General features: G+C 41.8%; 1 protein-coding gene across 1 annotated transcript in view; it reads left to right on the top strand.

Moving 5' to 3' along the window:
* Positions 1-5,462: 5,462 nt before the first annotated feature.
* LOC307024372 (urotensin-2 receptor) overlaps positions 5,463-19,436 on the top strand; it is a gene marked incomplete at its 5' end in the record, with an annotated part of 14,720 nt that continues 746 nt past the window's right edge. Inside the window, 3 exons of the mRNA XM_079658437.1 lie at positions 5,463-6,130; positions 7,566-8,004; positions 18,779-19,436. The exon at positions 18,779-19,436 is cut by the window's right edge and continues 746 nt beyond it. Of these exons, the coding sequence (XP_079514563.1) occupies positions 5,463-6,130; positions 7,566-7,950 (1,053 nt within the window). The 3' untranslated portion in view covers positions 7,951-8,004; positions 18,779-19,436. The remainder of the gene's footprint in view (positions 6,131-7,565; positions 8,005-18,778) is intronic.

Below are 19,436 nucleotides of genomic sequence, written 5' to 3'. Positions count from 1 at the left end.
CTTGCGTGTTATGTAGGTTTCTCTGCATGTAAACGGTCTGCAGAGTCAAATCCCTCAAAGTACACCCTGTAGCGAGTAAAACTCTAACACAGAAAATACCTCCCCAAAAAACGGCTCGTTGGAGATTTCTCATTTACTTCCTGGGTATCGCTACATAGGGATACCCAGTAGCCACGCCCAGAGCTATGGCCGAACCCTCTGCCAGCCTTTCACGAAACAAAGCTTCCCAAAACCTTTTAGCGATTCATGCCGGATATGTACAGCGTAGGGTAGGGCTGCTCAATTAATCGTATTTTAATCGCGATATCGATTATGGCTTGCAACGATTACGAAAACAATGTTATCGAAATAAAACGATTTTTCTTTTTATTACTTTTTTTGTTTGGTTTTTTTGTGGTTTTTTAGTTGAATTATACTTAAAGTTCAGAGTAATCAACTGTTAAAAACATACTGTTCAAATGTTTTTTCTCCAATAAATTTATGTTTTCAAAGTCAATGAATAGTCACATTTAATAATCGCAATTACAATTATTGACCCAAATAATCGAGATTATGATTTTTGCCATAATCGAGCAGCCCTAGCGTAGGGCACTGAAGAACGATGCTGTTCCTAATTTGTTTGGACCAGCGGGAGATTGGGGTACACAACCTGTAAGTATTCATTGTTGTTTGTGTATTTATGATGTTTAAAACAAACAAGGTATCTACCACGACTGTTAATGGGTAAATGGGTAAACGTTTTTCGGGCTACTACGTTGGGATCACGGAGAAATGCTCTACGCAGACCCATTCTCACAGCGTTATAAACCTTTTTCTTTCTCAATATCAAGCCACACTTATTGTTTTTACTTCGAATGTGATTGTTTGTGTGCTCAGGATGAGTTTTGCTTGTTCTCGCTGTATCTCCGACACGGAAGCCTGTCCGCTCCTCGCAGCAGCTCCTCACGAGCAGCTGCACGTCGCTTGACCAATCAGAGCACACTGGGCTCACAGGGGAGGGGGGGGGGGGGGGGGGGGCACGAGCTCCAACAAGCCGTTCAGGACAGAGACTGTGAATACACGTAGTTTACAGAGATGCTGGATGAGAAACCAATGTGAATTTGGAACATTGAACAATGTAAATCTATTCTAGTAGACCTCAACAATGGAATTATGATGAGTAGAAATGGCCATGACATGGGACGACTTTTTGAAAAGTAATCTGTTACATATGTTTTATTAATCCTGAACTCAGAAACAGAATAGATACAGCGCATGTGTGCATACATGTTCTTTAAACTGAAAATGAAGTCTCTCCTGATTGAACTGCAGTATGTTCCCCTTACTGTAACAATCACAACTTTTTTCTTGTATTCTCTTTTTTTTCCTCACCTCTGCTGCTCCTTGTTTTCATACATCGATTTTTTCTTTTTCATTTTCTTCAGAGGCAGCAATCATCTGATCCAGGAATATTCCACAGACAATCGGTGTCCTCAGACTGCCTCCGGCACACTGTACCATCCTTACTCAGAAGTGTGTGTGTGTGTGGTGTGTGTGTGTGTGTGTGTGTGTGTGTGTGTGTGTGTGTGTGTGTGTGTGTGTGTGTGTGTGTGTGTGTGTGTGTGTGTGTGTGTGTGTGTTCATCACTCACAATTTGAGTCCCAGCTCACGCGCTGCAGCCATAAATGGTCATTTAATCGGGCTGAAAGTGCAGGGGAAGGGCGAGGGGGACCGTTAACACCGTGACACACACTGTCATCTGCTTCTGTTATGTCTGTTTTCAACACACACACACACACACACACACATACACACACACACACACACACACACACACACACACACACACACACACACACACACACACACACACACACACACACACACACACACACAGATTGGATAAGATGATACATGATTTCCAGCAGGAACATTGGAGCTCACTTTGATGACAATAACACAGAGGTACATTTGAATCCGAACAAAAGCCGGTTGTCAAAGAGGAATACAAAATAACAAGCTGTCGTTCTGCTGATAACAAGAGAGGTTCAGATGAAGCATTGTGACAAACACACTGTAATATTCACACAGTTGTTAGAGGTGTGTGTATTATGGGATGTGCAGAGGCCAGATATTTCTTAAACAGTTTACACAAAGGGTCTCTGATCCAAATGATTGGTTTCTTTTGGAAAGGAGATTTTTGGGACAGAGATGGTAGAAGTACTCAGATCGTGTACTTGAGTAAAAGTAGAAGTACTCAGATCTTGTACTTGAGTAAAAGTAGAAGTACTCAGATCGTGTACTTGAGTAAAAGTAGAAGTACTCAGATCGTGTACTTGAGTAAAAGTAGAAGTACCCAGATCTTGTACTTGAGTAAAAGTAGAAGTACTCAGGTCTTGTACTTGAGTAAAAGTAGAAGTACTCAGATCTTGTACTTCAGTAAAAGTAGAAGTACTCAGATCTTGTACTTGAGTAAAAGTAGAAGTACTCAGATCTTGTACTTGAGTAAAAGTAGAAGTACTCAGATCGTGTACTTGAGTAAAAGTAGAAGTACTCAGATCTTGTACTTGAGTAAAAGTAGAAGTACTCAGATCGTGTACTTGAGTAAAAGTAGAAGTACTCAGATCGTGTACTTGAGTAAAAGTAGAAGTACCCAGATCTTGTACTTGAGTAAAAGTAGAAGTACTCAGGTCTTGTACTTGAGTAAAAGTAGAAGTACTCAGATCTTGTACTTCAGTAAAAGTAGAAGTACTCAGATCTTGTACTTGAGTAAAAGTAGAAGTACTCAGATCTTGTACTTGAGTAAAAGTAGAAGTACTCAGATCTTGTTCTTGAGTAAAAGTAGAAGTACTCAGATCTTGTTCTTGAGTAAAAGTAGAAGTACTCAGATCTTGTACTTGAGTAAAAGTAGAAGTACTCAGATCTTGTACTTGAGTAAAAGTAGAAGTACTCAGATCTTGTACTTGAGTAAAAGTAGAAGTACTCAGGTCTTGTACTTGAGTAAAAGTAGAAGTACTCAGATCTTGTTCTTGAGTAAAAGTAGAAGTACTCAGATCTTGTAGTTGAGTCAAAGTAGAAGTACTCAGGTCTTGTACTTTAGTAAAAGTAGAAGTACTCAGGTCTTGTACTTGAGTAAAAGTAGAAGTAGAAGTACTCAGGTCTTGTACTTGAGTAAAAGTAGAAGTACTCAGATCTTGTTCTTGAGTAAAAGTAGAAGTACTCAGGTCTTGTACTTGAGTAAAAGTAGAACTACTCAGATCTTGTACTTGAGTAAAAGTAGAAGTACTCAGATCTTGTACTTCAGTAAAAGTAGAAGTACTCAGGTCTTGTACTTGAGTAAAAGTAGAAGTACTCAGCTCTTGTTCTTGAGTAAAAGTAGAAGTACCAGAGTGTAGGAATACTCTGTTACAGTAAAAGTCCTGCATTCAAAATGTTCCTCAAGTAAAAGTAGAAAAGTATTCTCATCAAAATATAGTGAAAGTAGAGACAGTAAAAGTAGTCATTGTGCAGATTGGTCCATTTCAGAATAATAAATATGATATTTTTTATAATGATTGATCATGAAAGTGTTCTCAAAGCTGGTAAAGGTGCAGCTAGTCTGAATGACTTAAAATATGTAATGTATTTAAATGTATATATTGTAACTGTATATTCACTATTCCATATATTTATAATGTTGTCTGTGAACTGGTCTTCTGATCTGAAGCCGCAGCATGTATCTGACACACAGAGTATTTCTAGAGTGATGTGAATGATATTTCGTTATTGCTGGCATTTGAAACTCATCTTTGCATCAAATGATAATCATCTTGAATCATTTCAGCTGATTTTCCTGCAGAACAATCATGATAGTGTTGAGCTGGAGGCACAAAGGGAGGCCATTAGCTGCAGTATCAGGAGCTCTCGCCGTCTATAGGGTGAGAAAAGATTCATTATGCAAGTTCAATGCGTCCTTATCGCTCTCATTTGCACCAAGGAACTGGAGAATAAGGTGAAACGCTGTCAGCTCAAATGTGTTTTTATGCAGAGAAATGTTGAGATTTCCGGCTGTTTTGCTTCCAGAGCGTTTCGTCTTATACACTAATGGCAAAAAACATCCAAAATACACATTTAGGAGTTTATATTACTGACTTTGTGTCTGCAGATTAGTCCTAAATTGACCCTTAAATAACGCCTCATTTGCATATTTTAACATAACGTAAAAAGTTCTTACAGCTTCACAAAGTTCACAGATGCACATTTCCCGGATGATATGCTAATTAGCACAATGAGATAATGCCTCCTTTTCTTAATTGGACATACTGTTTCAGAAAACTTGCAATACAATAAAAATGTGTTTTAATGTCAGTAATGCACTTTGGAAGTTTTATGATGATAGCTATTATTTTAAATGTTTACCCCATTCACCTGCAGTGTGTTTAATGGAAATCTGTGCGCATATAAAATGACATAAAGCCTCATTTATAGATGTAAACATACTATTTTAGAAAACTTGCAATACAAAAAATATTCGATCTTATATAAGTGATAAACTGAGGAAGATTCATACTGATATATAAAAGTTAAAATGATTGTCTCTCCTTCATTAATGCAGATCTGTCGTAAAGTGACCTGACGTCGGTTTGACGTTTATTCTGCTCCTGCTGTGCCTCACGTGCAGCCTTAGTGCTCACCAAACGTTTGTTTATTTCATAATCACATCTCTCCAAACCCCCTGCTCACATATTCCTTGCAGCTTTACCATATTTACAGCTGCTAGACTTCTGTCCCGGAGGATGATGCAAATGTACGCATATTTAATGAGATGAGGCCTCATTTGCATAATTAGACATTAGAGAAATTAGAGGGAAATATTGCAACTTGCAAAATGAAACATTATTGTTTTGATGTCAGTAGTGAAGTGGGGAAGTTTCATGGTGATATATGTTTGTTTAAATGTTTACCCTATTCACATGTTGTGTGATTTATGCTAATCTGTGCGTAAAAGTGATTTGATTGGTTGTGTATTTCCCCAGTTTATTTTGTTCCTGCATCAGGGACATGCATGACCAAAATAACTGTCTCATTATCAGTAATGACCTGGGTAAGTTTAATTGTGATATCTATTAGTTAAATTGTGTGTTTCCCCCTTAATGAATCCAGAGCTGTGCGTAAAAGTGACTTGGACGTTTATTTTGTTCGTGCTGTGCCATCAGGTGCCCCAAACTGTTATCTTATTTCATTCCCTTCCCTCTCCTTTATGTTTAATTCCTTGCAGCTTCACTTGAGAGACGGTCAAATATCTTTCAATATATCTTATTTGTTTTGTTTTAATATATAAAACATCCTCAGTGTGAGAGTTACAGCAGTGACGTCAGGAGAAAAGCGCAGCAGAGAGCAAGCAGCGAGACACAACCTGTGCCCGTGCGCATCTTTTACCCAAAACTTCCCGTACACAGAGCGCAGGAAGATAAGGAGAGAGACTGGAGAGAGACTCTGCAGCCATGAACAACAGCACATCCGGGACTCACGCGGATCCGGACCTGCTGATCACCTCCACCTTCGGGACGCTGCTCTCCCTCGTGTACATCATCGGGGTGGCGGGGAACGTGTACACGCTCGTGGTGATGTGCCACTCGATCCGCTTCGCCACCGCCATGTACATCTCCATCATCAACCTGGCGCTCGCGGACCTGCTGTACCTCTCCACCATCCCCTTCGTGGTGGTCACATACTTCCTGAAGGACTGGTACTTCGGGGACGTGGGGTGTCGCGTGCTGCTGAGCCTGGACCTGCTCACCATGCACGCGAGCATCTTTACGCTCACGGTGATGTGCACGGAGCGCTACCTATCCGTCACCAAGCCTCTGGACACCGTGAGGAGGTCTAAGAGCTACAGGAAGGCTCTCGCGTGGGGGGTTTGGCTGCTGTCCCTCTTCCTGTCCGTGCCCATGATGGTGATGGTGTCGCAGACCCAGCAGCGCGTGCTCGGGGGGGGCGTGAAGCGGATCTGCGCGCCCACTCTGGCCCCCCTGGCTTACAAAGTGTACGTCACGGTGCTGTTCGGCACCAGCATCATGGCCCCGGGACTCATCATCGGATATCTGTACGTGAAGCTGGCGCGCACTTATCTGGAGTCCACGCGCAACCCGGTGATCGACAGAGTCCAGAGGTGGGAAGTTACTCTTGTACTGTACTTAAGTGCCATTGTTAAGGTACTTACTGTACTTTAGTATTAGTGTTAATAGCCACATCATAGACTCTATGCATTACATTAACGCACACAATGTACGCAATATGTTTTCTTTTTTTATTACTGCTCAATTTTATTCAATTTTTTATTCGATTTTTATAAATACTGCTATATTTGACTATTTTATTTTATTTTTGAATCTTATTATAGTTTTCTATCGGTGTTTTAAATTGTTGTTTTACTTTTATGTATGCACCACGACATCAAGTCAAATTCTTCGTCCGTGTCCACCGACCTGCTGATGAACCTGATTCTGATTCTGAACATGTAATGCTACTTTACAATGAAAACACAGAGGTGGGAAGTTACTCTTTACTCAAGTACTGTACTTAAGTACCACTGTTGAGGTACTTGTACATTACGCTAGTTTTTCCATTTAATTCTACTTTACACTTGTACATTGTAAGCAATGTAATTTAACTCCACTACAACGTCCAAACAATTTATAATATGTGCATGATCATTTACCGAGGTGACAGGTGTAAAGTTACTAAGTACATTTACTCAAGTACTGTACTTAAGTACCATGTTGAGGTACTTGTACTTTACTTGAGTATTTCCATTTAATGCTCCACCACATTTGAAAGCGAAATAATGTATTGTATGTAAAACAATTATCTTTTCTATTGCAGGTTTTCTGAAATATTTATCTCTAATCTTTCTGATGTCTAATTATGCAAATGAGGCATTATCTCTCAACTACATTTACAGCGTTAGCTAAATGCATCTCTAAAAATTAAACTACTTTTAACTTTTTAAGTCACACAAATGGCTAATGATTGTTATTTTACTTTTTATACTACATTTAGCTGAAAATAATTTTGAATGCAGGACTTTTACTCATACACTGAATTAAATGTATAATGTCAACAAATGTCACATTTATATTAAGTTCAACCTGGTTATAGATAAATATAGATGAATACATAACTAACCTAATACAGTTAAGTATAATTTGTTGACATAAAACATTTAAAGGTGGGGTAGGTAATGTTGGAGAAACCAGCTCGAGTGCGCTAGAATTTGAAAGTACACAACTGGGAAAGATCTGCCCCTGAACCAGGTGCCTCTGAACCAGGTGCCCCTGAACCAGGGGTTCTTGGTGTGAACATGTGAATGAGAGACCCTCTGAAGACCTTCTGATCTTTGTACTTCGCTGCAGACTGCTTGACTCTCTGTAACGTTTGACCTTCTTGACAGAATAAATCCCTAAAAGACCGTCTTATTCCAAGAATCTTCATTTCAGTATAACAGAAAGGTTTCCTCACCATTTTATTATTATTTACTGTTTTTTTTCAGTACATTTCCACAAAAAAACCGATATTATTAACATATTTGTTTCCTTCCCTGCCAGAGGTGGGAAGAGGTCTCCGAAGCAGAAGGTCCTGATCATGATCTTCACCATCGTGCTGGTGTTCTGGGCCTGTTTCCTGCCCTTCTGGATCTGGCAGCTCCTGGATCTGTACGTCAACAAACCTCTGAACATGGCCTCTGAGACGAAGAAGTGCATCAACTACCTGGTGGCGAGTCTCACGTACTCCAACAGCTGCATCAACCCCTTCCTCTACACGCTGCTCACCAAGAACTACCGGGAGTACCTGAAGAACCGGCACCGGAGCTTCTACCGGTACACCAGCTCCTTCAAACAGCGGCCGCCCAGCCTCTACTCCTGGGGGAAGTCCTCCAGCAACCAGTTCGAGTTCAACTCCGAGACCCTGGTGATGGGACCGCTGAGGTGACCTGTGGGGGCGAGGAAGAGGAGGAAGAGGAGGAAGGTTTTGGAACCACGATAGGTGCGTAATAATACATTTAAACACAGTTGCACTCAGATTTTTGTACGCTGATAAAATGCAAATTGGCACATATTTAGTAAGATAATTCCTCATGTAAATACTTTTTCAAGTTTCAAGGCTTTATTGTCATGTGTCCAGAGCTACAGTTAGTTATGACAATGAAAATCTGAGGTCACAGACTCCTCCGACAGTGCAACACAATAAGACAATAAATTAAAATAGAATATAGTTGAAATAGTGCAGAATAGTCTACAAGTAATTTGAATATTGATATAAGTTGCAGACAAATGAATGTTATGGATGTTCTTTCAAAAGTTCAGGTGTACTTAAACACTAACTAACCCTAAAATAAGGTCTGTGGTGAACACACGCTGAAGAGATTCCAGTTCTACGACATCAAATAAGTCAGTAAATACCCCACTGGTGAATACAAAAACGGCGGTTGCTAACAAGTGTCTAAATGAGACCCCATCACGCCCAAAATTAGCCGCCTTTAGCTTAGCGGTGGTGACGTGAAGTCATGTGACCGTGCTGTAGTTCCTTTATAGCCCAACATTAGCCTCCTTTAGCTTAGCGGTGGTGACGTGAAGTCATGTGACCGTGCTGTAGTTCCTTTATAGCCCGACATTAGCTGCCTTTAGCTTAGCGGTGGTGACGTGAAGTCATGTGACCGTGCTGTAGTTCCTTTATAGCCCAACATTAGCCGCCTTTAGCTTAGCGGTGGTGACGTGAAGTCATGTGACCGTGCTGTAGTTCCTTTATAGCCCGACATTAGCTGCCTTTAGCTTAGCGGTGGTGACGTGAAGTCATGTGACCGTGCTGTAGTTCCTTTATAGCCCGACATTAGCCGCCTTTAGCTTAGCGGTGGTGACGTGAACGTTAGCTTTTTACTTCAGAAATCATAAAGTGGTGTTAATATGTGGATTTTCCGGCTGAACAAAAAGTATAAGTATCGTAAACTTTGAGTTTATTTTCTGCAGTATTCCAAACTCAAATGGAGAAATCTCATTCACTTAGTAAAAACCAGGGAGATGCTGCCTTCAGGGTTACACTACAAAAACACGTGCCCCACACTGGAAGCTTTCAACACCATGTGCAGATTCTTTCTTTCGGTTCACTTTTTGATCCCGCCCCGGGCTCAGTTTCTCTTTTTTTGGATTTGCAAACTCTACTCCCGTTTTTTCCAAGAAAAGCCAGTGGCCAGTGAATGGGTTTATCCTCTGGCAGGAGAAACCTCCACCTGCACGCTCATTCACTTTCACTGATTTTAAACGCATCCTCCCACAGAGTTCCACTTTACTGAAGGAAACTCACGTCTTTGTGCGCTCTGTTAACTCCGTCTGTGGCCTACTTTACCTCCACGAGGATGATGACACCTCTGCAAAGCTGGACCTTTATCAAAGCACCTTTTTGGGGCTTTTATATCCAAATTGTTCCATCCATCAAGTCACGCCAATATTCATTCCCTCCGTCTAAAACTCTTTCTTGTGACTTGAATTTAAATCAGGTGTAATTTTAACCGTCCTGTTGTCTTTGGGTAAAATCTGACCAATTTAATACTTTCATCAATCATAACTTTTTTGATTTACATTCAATTGCATTCAGGCTTCATGATATCCTTCCCAGGAGACATTTGAACATATAACATGGCTGATCACCACTTTCATTGAAGTTTGGATGATTTAGTCAACTTTGTAACAAACATGACCGCCATAAAGAAAAGGAATTAGTAACCATCCGTATCAGATAAAACTCAGAACACACACACACACACACACACACACACACACACACACACACACACACACACACACACACACACACACACACACACACACACACACACACACACACACACACACACACACACACACACACACACACACACACACACACACACACACACACACACACACACACACACACACACACACACACACACACACACACACACACACACACACACACACACACACACACACACACACACACGATGTGTTCCCCCCTTATGTGCCCCTCCCCCCACATGGATCACACCTGGCACACACAGTACATGTTCAGTGTCTGTTCTTTGTATATGTACTGCAGTGTTTCATGTATACCAGTAGTCTGATACAATATGCACAGTTTGAAAGGGTGTTAAATGACATTTGGTGATGATTAATGTTTTTGTGTCTGTCAAATTCGACCGCGAACACCAAAGTAAGGGGGGGGAACGAAGACAATAGGAGGGTTAAACTAAATATGAAACATTCAGGTCTTAGTGGAGGAAGTTAGTCCTACGTTGTTCGGCAGAAGGACTCTCTGTAGCTAAGCTAACTAGCCTTACATACATTTGACACCTCTGCAATGCTGGACCTTCATCATCAGACTGTTCACCTTTCTGTTGAATCAAAAGATAATCTGCTGATCTGCTCGGCGTTCAAAGAGGCTTTCGGAGATGAGAAGGTTTGCAGGTTGTTCCTAATGAGCGATGCTTAAAAAGCCACCTCATGTTTTATGGAGAGTTGATGAGTCTTTCATTAGGATGGCCCTGAAGAGAAGCTCTGTCTCGTTAATCTGAGTTATTAACGATTCATCTGCAAAACGTCCTCTTCTGATTCAGCGGACTGGAAAACAAACTGTGATAATATGCATGTAAGGAGACAGACAGAAAAAACCTTCTATACTTAAAGAAATGAATAATATGTGCATGATTTTAAAACTGTTATCCCGTACAGAGGTGGGAAGAAACTAAGTAGATTTACTCAAGTACTGAACTTAAGTACAGTTTTTAAATACTTTACTTGAGTATTTACATTTTATATTACTTTATACTTCTACTTAAAAAATGAAATCAGATCTTTGTTTGTTTACAGAAGTAAAATGCTCCTTGATGCAACAATGTTATCTATAGACATGTATTTAAATATAATTGTATACAGTCTAAACCACTGCGCCGTCATACCAACAATGCAGATTTCCCCCGTAAAATGTTAAAGTGATTCCAGAAAACAATATTTCTGTTCGTCAGAAACGTTGTAATTACTCAAAAAATATGAAAATGGTTTGAAACAGAGCGTCAGACGGCAGAGACTGCTTTGTTTTTACGGAGCTCCGACGTCACGTAGTCTGCGGAGACATCTTGTATACGGGGCCCGGCGTCATGTTTTCGTGAGAATGTATCTTTTATACAAGATCAGCGCCACAGTATCGCCCTCAAACTATATTATCTATTTTCTACATTATTTTGACATCAGTATAGAAAACCCCCTGATACACACACAGGTCCTTTTCCTGCACAATGACTGATTATATACTTTGAGTACATTAAGCTTGTTAGGGAATAATTAGCTTAGGTATTCAACCTTCGACACAGTTCATCCTTTTCTCCTCTCACTGTCTCTCTCCCACGGCACAGGTCTACGGCCTATCGCTGCTATCTCTCTTCAGGAGGAGCAGCTTGGGCGCATTGTTGTCTCCAGTCTATGACAGAGCACAAGCCGCCATGAGGTAGTTCACTGTTCAGGGACGAAGGTTCCTATGGACGAGAGCTCGAGTTAGATTCAGGGTCCATGTTTCGTCTCACTGATGAAGAATGTTGACTATTACACTCTGAACTAGTTAAAACCTTGAGCTGCAGAAAGAGTTCTTCAGAATTGGTTTGTCAACTCGTGACACACCACCTGTCTTGTGAACTCTCCGGCCGTAACTCCAAATAAACCGTCAGTGTTTTCCATCAGAGCTCCAGCTCTCCTCTTGTCTCTGAGTCCTGACTCCATCAGAGCTCCAGCTCTCGTCGTGTCTCTGAGTCCTGACTCCATCAGAGCTCCAGCTCTCGTCGTGTCTCTCTGAGTCCTGACTCCATCAGAGCTCCAGCTCTCCTCGTGTCTCTCTGAGTCCTGACTCCATCAGAGCTCCAGCTCTCCTCGTGTCTCTCTGAGTCCTGACTCCATCAGAGCTCTAGCTCTCCTCGTGTCTCTCTGAGTCCTGACTCCATCAGAGCTCCAGCTCTCCTCGTGTCTCTGAGTCCTGACTCCATCAGAGCTCCAGCTCTCCTCGTGTCTCTCTGAGTCCTGACTCCATCAGAGCTCCAGCTCTCCTCGTGTCTCTCTGAGTCCTGACTCCATCAAAGCTCCAGCTCTCCTCGTCTCTCTGAGTCCTGACTCCATCAGAGCTCCAGCTCTCCTCGTGTCTCTCTGAGTCCTGACTCCATCAGCGCTCCAGCTCTCCTCGTGTCTCTGAGTCCTGACTCCATCAGAGCTCCAGCTCTCCTCGTGTCTCTGAGTCCTGACTCCATCAGAGCTCCAGCTCTCCTCGTCTCTCTCTGAGTCCTGACTCCATCAGAGCTCCAGCTCTCCTCGTGTCTCTCTGAGTCCTGACTCCATCAGAGCTCCAGCTCTCCTCGTGTCTCTCTGAGTCCTGACTCCATCAGAGCTCCAGCTCTCCTCGTGTCTCTCTGAGTCCTGACTCCATCAGAGCTCCAGCTCTCCTCGTGTCTCTGAGTCCTGACTCCATCAGAGCTCCAGCTCTCCTCATGTCTCTGAGTCCTGACTCCATCAGAGCTCCAGCTCTCCTCGTGTCTCTCTGAGTCCTGACTCCATCAGAGCTCCAGCTCTCCTCATGTCTCTGAGTCCTGAATCCATCAGAGCTCCAGCTCTCCTCGTGTCTCTCTGAGTCCTGACTCCATCAGAGCTACAGCTCTCCTCGTGTCTCTCTGAGTCCTGACTCCATCAGAGCTCCAGCTCTCCTCGTGTCTCTCTGAGTCCTGACTCCATCAGAGCTACAGCTCTCCTCGTGTCTCTCTGAGTCCTGACTCCATCAGAGCTCCAGCTCTCCTCGTGTCTCTCTGAGTCCTGACTCCATCAGAGCTCCAGCTCTCCTCGTGTCTCTGAGTCCTGACTCCATCAGAGCTCCAGCTCTCCTCGTGTCTCTGAGTCCTGACTCCATCAGAGCTCCAGCTCTCCTCGTGTCTCTGAGTCCTGACTCCATCAGAGCTCCAGCTCTCCTCGTGTGTCTCTGAGTCCTGACTCCATCAGAGCTCCAGCTCTCCTCGTGTCTCTGAGTCCTGACTCCATCAGAGCTCCAGCTCTCCTCGTGTCTCTGAGTCCTGACTCCATCAGAGCTCCAGCTCTCCTCGTGTCTCTCTGAGTCCTGACTCCATCAGAGCTCCAGCTCTCCTCGTGTCTCTGAGTCCTGACTCCATCAGAGCTCCAGCTCTCCTCGTGTCTCTGAGTCCTGACTCCATCAGAGCTCCAGCTCTCCTCGTGTGTCTCTGAGTCCTGACTCCATCAGAGCTCCAGCTCTCCTCGTGTCTCTCTGAGTCCTGAAGTCAGAAGTTTCCCACACAATACTGATTCTACATTTATACTTTTATTCCAGTAAAATGCAGGACTTTTATTTGTAATCAAGTATTTTAACTGGAGTACTTTTACTAAAGTAAAGCATCGGAGCACTTCCTCCTCCTCTGATCCCGCGGTGGTTTCACACTTTGTTCCACGTTGAATGTTTTTGTGTATTTGCACGTTAAATATCACAAACTCATGCATGAATGCGGCCGGTCCCTCGGTGCTTCTCAAACATCGTCCCAACAGAGATGTAGAAAACTGATCTTTCTTTTTCCTCACTTTGCAAATTGTACAGACGCTCGGCTCGACTTTTCAGCTTATGAGAAATCTTGGAGGGATTTGTTGATTTGTTTCCTGAGCGGCAGCGGCTTTTATCCCTGAGCTGGAGGAAGGCTGCCAGAAGCATTGTGATCCCCAAAGAGAGACATTAGACACAGTTAATAATCCTTCAGAGAAAGAGATCGTCAGCACTTCATCATCCCAACAAACACTCATTAAGCTTTTGTTTTCACATGTGACTCTGTGGATTTAGACCTAGCCATTCATGACAGAAAGTAGACAGGCAGGTTGGTAGACAGGTAGAAAGCTTGACAGGTATACAGACAGGTACGTAGTTAGATCATCAGGTGAACAGGTAGGAAGACAGGCAGGTTGGTAGACAGGCAGATAGTTGGAAATTAAAGGTAGCTTGACAGGTAGGCAAACTGGTAGCTTCAGAGTTTGACAAGTAGGTACCTTGATAGACAGGTAGTTTACCAGGTAGATAGACAAGTAGGCAGTTGGACAGGTAAGTAGGTAGACAGACAGGTAGACAGTTAAACAGGGAGTTTCAGAGGTAGACAAGTAGGTAGACAGGTAGGTAGAGGGAAAGGTAGGTAAGTAGGTAGGTAGGTAGGTAGACAAGTATAGGCAGTTGGACAGGTAAGTAGGCAGACAGACGGGTAAGTAGGCAGACAGACAGGTAAGTAGGTAGACAGACAGGTAGGTACAAGCAGGTCAACATGGTTAGTTTGAGTAGTGTGAGGTGAGTAGTTTCACAGGTAGATAGACAGGTATTCTTGCAGGCAGGACGACAGGTAGGTAGTAAGACGGGCAGGTAGGTAGACAGGTCGTTTTGATAGGCAGGTAGACGAGGAGATGGACAGGGAGGCTAGATCTCTCGTACAATGCAAATATTGTACAGATTTCTCTCAGAGCTCCACAGATACTGATTCCCTTTCTGTGTCGAAGCATTTGATTCTTTGATTGTTGTTGACATTTTATTTGGATTTCTACAAATATATAACAGGTTTTCTTTCTAAAACACATCTCCCTCCTCCCTCCCTCCTTCCCTCCTCCCTCCCTCCCTCCCTCCCTCCTTCTCTCCTCTAACGTGTGTAATGCTTCCCCTCGGGCTGAATCCTTTCCGATGTTTCCTTGTTTGCACTCAGCTAAAGGCTTTAGAGTCGACCCCCTGCTGAGCTGCCTGAAGACGATTTAAAGATTTAAAAAGAGCCACAGAGAAATCCTACGACAGTTTTTAAAAACGGTATTAATGTTTAAAACCGGGTGCAGACGACGTGCCGCTGGACACAGTCGGGGTTTAGAGGGACAAGGAGACGGGTCAGAAAATATAAAAATACTCTTCTTTCAGCCCTGGAGACGTTTGGGAGAGAAAGTGATATTCACCGCTACAGGAAGTGACCTTTAACCCAACTGAACACCTTCAGCGTGTGTTTCCCCCTCAGGTGTTACATCTACAGGAGGCTGCCGTGTTTCTTTTCATTGGAGACTTTCAGTTTTACACATAATAGAATATTATTTTACTTTTGAATCCTAGTTTTTCCACGAGTCAAGAGCTCAATACCTTCGTCTAAAACTATGACTTGTGTCTTGAATTTAAATGAGCTGTGATACAAACACATTTAGGTCTTAGTGCAGGAAGTTATTATTAAAACAACACCAAGAATATTTAAATGATTCTTAGAGTTTGAGGCGTAATAGGGTCCGTTTGCAAAAGCCAATCTAATTAACTACAAGAAGTTTGCTACTACTTCATATTTTTAGTTTAGTTTAATACAGAAACAACAAAATATTTGGGGCCATCAAAGGAAAGAAAATGCTTTTTTAAATTTTATTTTATTCATAGTTTTCTATTTTAAATATTCTTTTGAAATGCATTCGATAGGAGGATGAATGTAAAAGCTTTCGGTTATTTGCACATATATCTGCTGCTATTATAAAATGGCTTTTATCAGCTGCCCGCGTAAACAACATGTTTCCAAAACAATGTTGTCAAGTAAAAACAGAAAGTCCAAAACAACAATAAAAAGCAGAACAGAAAAGTGCTCTGTAAATAAATACATATTTGTTAAATGTACCCAAACTTTGACTCATTATGCAGTTTAATGTGTTTTCATACAGTTCCTCTAACATCAAGAAAGGTCAAAACTATACTACAAAGAAAATGCAACTCATTAGACTGTATACAACTTAAATGGCATTAACATTTAACCCTTTCAGGTAACGATTGAAACAGCTTTTTGGCGTGTGTAATATGTATTGGTGGATTCACAGCTCAAAGTGCAGGATGTTAAACGTTTAGTGATCAGTTGTGTGGAAAATAAGAAAAGCCGAGCACGAACACTTCCTGAGCGATGAGAGCGACAGATAATCAAATTATTTCAGAAGCGTCAGTCTGGCACGGGAAGAAGAGATAACGCTCATCAAAAGACACAAAGGAATCATTTAATTATTGTAATGAGTTCATCAGGTCACCGAAGTGTGGCCAGAGACTTCATTTAGGACGATAAGAAGAAAGGGACACAACATCGGTTCTGACTAAAGTCTAGAAATCTGATGTTCAGGTGTATATCAGTATGTAGTATCTCTACTTTAAAGAGTCCTCTCCTGCTGATGTTCAGGTGTATATCAGTATGTAGTGTCTTTACTTTAAAGAGTCCTCTCCTGCTGATGTTCAGGTGTATATCAGTATGTAGTGTCTCTTCTTTAAAGAGTCCTCTCCTGCTGATGTTCAGGTGTATATCAGTATGTAGTGTCTCTACTTTAAAGAGTCCTCTCCTGCTGATGTCCAGGTGTATATCAGTATGTAGTGTCTCTACTTTAAAGAGTCCTCTGCTGCTGATGTCCAGGTGTATATCAGTATGTAGTGTCTCTACTTTAAAGAGTCCTCTCCTGTTGATGTTCAGGTGTATATCAGTATGTAGTGTCTCTACTTTAAAGAGTCCTCTCCTGCTGATGTTCAGGTGTATATCAGTATGTAGTGTCTCTACTTTAAAGAGTCCTCTCCTGCTGATGTTCAGGTGTATATCAGTATGTAGTGTCTCTACTTTAAAGAGTCCTCTCCTGCTGATGTCCAGGTGTATATCAGTATGTAGTTTCTCTACTTTAAAGAGTCCTCTCCTGCTGATGTTCAGGTGTATATCAGTATGTAGTGTCTCTACTTTAAAGAGTCCTCTCCTGCTGATGTTCTGTGAAGGGAACAGTCATTTCATACTTTGCAGACCCATTTACAAATAGATACAGACATTTTTGTTATACTGTATTTGGTCTTTTGGCATCGGACTAATGATTTCACCTCAAATTTGCAGAATAATCAGTCGTACCATGTGATCAAAGACTTAATATAGTAATACAAATAAATACATACTTTTGGGGGGTCAAGATAATCTAAAATGTGATATTAATGATGTTTTCAGAGGGAGAAACATGAACGTCAGAGAAGCAAGTCAAAGAGACAAGGGTTATTTTTTACTGTCAGTATTTTATTTCAAAGCGCCCCCCCCGAACACTTTGAAGTAAACGGTAACAAACTAAAAAGAGAAATCCCTCCAGCGGGTTCTTCTCAGAAGAAAACACCTCCTGGGTCAGAGAGCAATGATTCAATCGCTGAATCACCAGTTATCTCTTTCATTCGAGGCTTCGACCGAAACGCACCGCGACACACAGAGAAAACACACAACCCATCGTTAGCCTCTTTGAAACCGAGAGGCGCCAAACACCGAGGACACACAGAGAGCGGACATGAGTTTCAGGAACCAAAAAAACACGAAACGGATCGTGAAATAAAAAAAGAAACTGCTGTAGAAACATTTGATAAAAAAATTAAAAAATTAAACCATTTCAAAAAGAATAAGGCGGCAAGGCAAAAGTGTAACAGAAAGGGAAAGTGGACGGGTGCAATATTGAAATCGCAGGAAGCACGGTATTTGATAAAAGTGGAAATGCAGAGATATTCCAGCTCGTATTGAGATGTGACCAAAAGAGGGTTTTTCAAGTTCTGCAATTAAAGTCATAATTCTGACACCGTGACACAAAGTCAGTTCTGACTCTAATCGCAGAATCCAGAGAAAAAAAGTCAGAAATCAGAGAAAAAAAGTCAGAATTCAGAGAAAAAAAGTCAGAAATCAGAGAAAAAAAGTCAGAATTCAGAGAAAAAAAGTCAGAAATCAGAGAAAAAAAGTCAGAATTCAGAGAAAAAAAGTCAGAATTCAGAGAAAAAAAGTCAGAATTCAGAGAAAAAAAGTCAGAATTCAAAGAAAAAAAGTCAGAATTCAGAGAAAAAAAATCAGAATTCAAAGAAAAAAAGTCAGAATTCAGAGAAAAAAAGTCAGAAATCAGAGAAAAAAAGTCAGAAATCAGAGAAAAAAAGTTTTTCACAGAATTCTGACTTTTTTTCTCAGAACAAAAAAAAAACATCAACTTTTCGTCGGATCTCAAAAGAAATGTCGCCTGACCATTATTCTCTTCCTAAGAAATCACAACATGATAAGTTTCTTATGTATTTTTCAATGATATTGAGAATAATGATGCAAAAAGTGATCAATCCATAATCGTGCACACCCTAAGACTGAATTCTTAACGGTGCAAGAAAAACCTGGAAACAGCTGTCGAAAGATAAAAACCCAAAAGATCAGTTAGAAAGTTAGAAACAACACCTCGACAGAGAGAATGATGAAAAGGTGATGAATCCCTGATCACTAAATCTGTCAAAATGATAGTAATTGTTTCTAAATTGTGCAAAATGAACCCAAAGGAAGGGAAACAGGGTGTGACAGCAGGTCCATTTCTGAAAGTGGAAGGAAATATCAGATATTGACCGTACAGCCGGAGAAACGTCTCTCTCCCTCTCTGCAGGGTTTGTTGGGTGTGAAACTGAATTCTAACCTTCTTAACGGCGCGAGAAACCATGGAAACAGCTGTAGAAACATGTATAAAAACCCAAAAGATCAGTTAGAAAGTCAGAAACAACACCTCTACAGAGAGAACGATGCAAAGGTGATCAGGAAATCTGTCAAAACTCATAGTAAATGTTTCTCTGTGCAAAACCAAACCAAAGGAAACGGTGAACGCCTGCGTGCTTTCTCCAGCGAGTCCATATCTGAAAATGGAAATGTCAGATATGGACCGTTCAGCCGGAGTAAAGTCTCTCTTCCTCCTCTCTGCAGGGTTTGTTGGAGCCACTGAGCTGTGATGTCCCCCCCCCCCCCCAAAACCCACATTCAGGGCATGGCGGGGTCAGCGATGGCGTGCGCGGGGTCGCAGGTGAAGGACACGGTGATGGCGAACCTCGTTCCCCACGAAACCTTCTCCACCCGATGGAGGTTCTCCGTGCCCGAAGAGAAGAAGGAGACTCGTCCTGAGGAGGAAACAGACGGACATTTTAGGAGAGAGGAGATATACACGGAGATATGCTGATAAAGACGGACTTAATATATATAAATATTCAGGATGTGGTACAAGGACTGGAGGCAGGAGAAATAAATAAATAGAAACAGAACTTTTTACTAATTGATGTTGCTTTTTGTAAAAAAAAAGTTGACATTTCGGGAAATATTTTCTTTCTTTCCAACTTACTATCTCAGTATTATTATCGTTCAACTGAACTGGAGACAAGGCAACAGTACTGGTAGCATGACATGACATGACTTGTTAGACGCTTTCATCCAAAGCAACTTACATACTCAATACTGTGGGCAACCCCCACAAGAGCACTTTGGGGTGAAGTGTCTCAGGGACACAACGACATGCTGACTGCAGTGGGGTTTGAACCCCCTGATCCCAACACCAACGCACTAACCCACTACGTCACACGCCTCCCACGGT

Source organism: Notothenia rossii (assembly GCF_949606895.1).
Source record: "Notothenia rossii genome assembly, chromosome: 11".
Lineage (NCBI taxonomy): Eukaryota > Metazoa > Chordata > Actinopteri > Perciformes > Nototheniidae > Notothenia > Notothenia rossii.
Note: the sequence above shows the minus strand (reverse complement) of the source record. Positions and strands in the feature narration are given on the sequence as shown.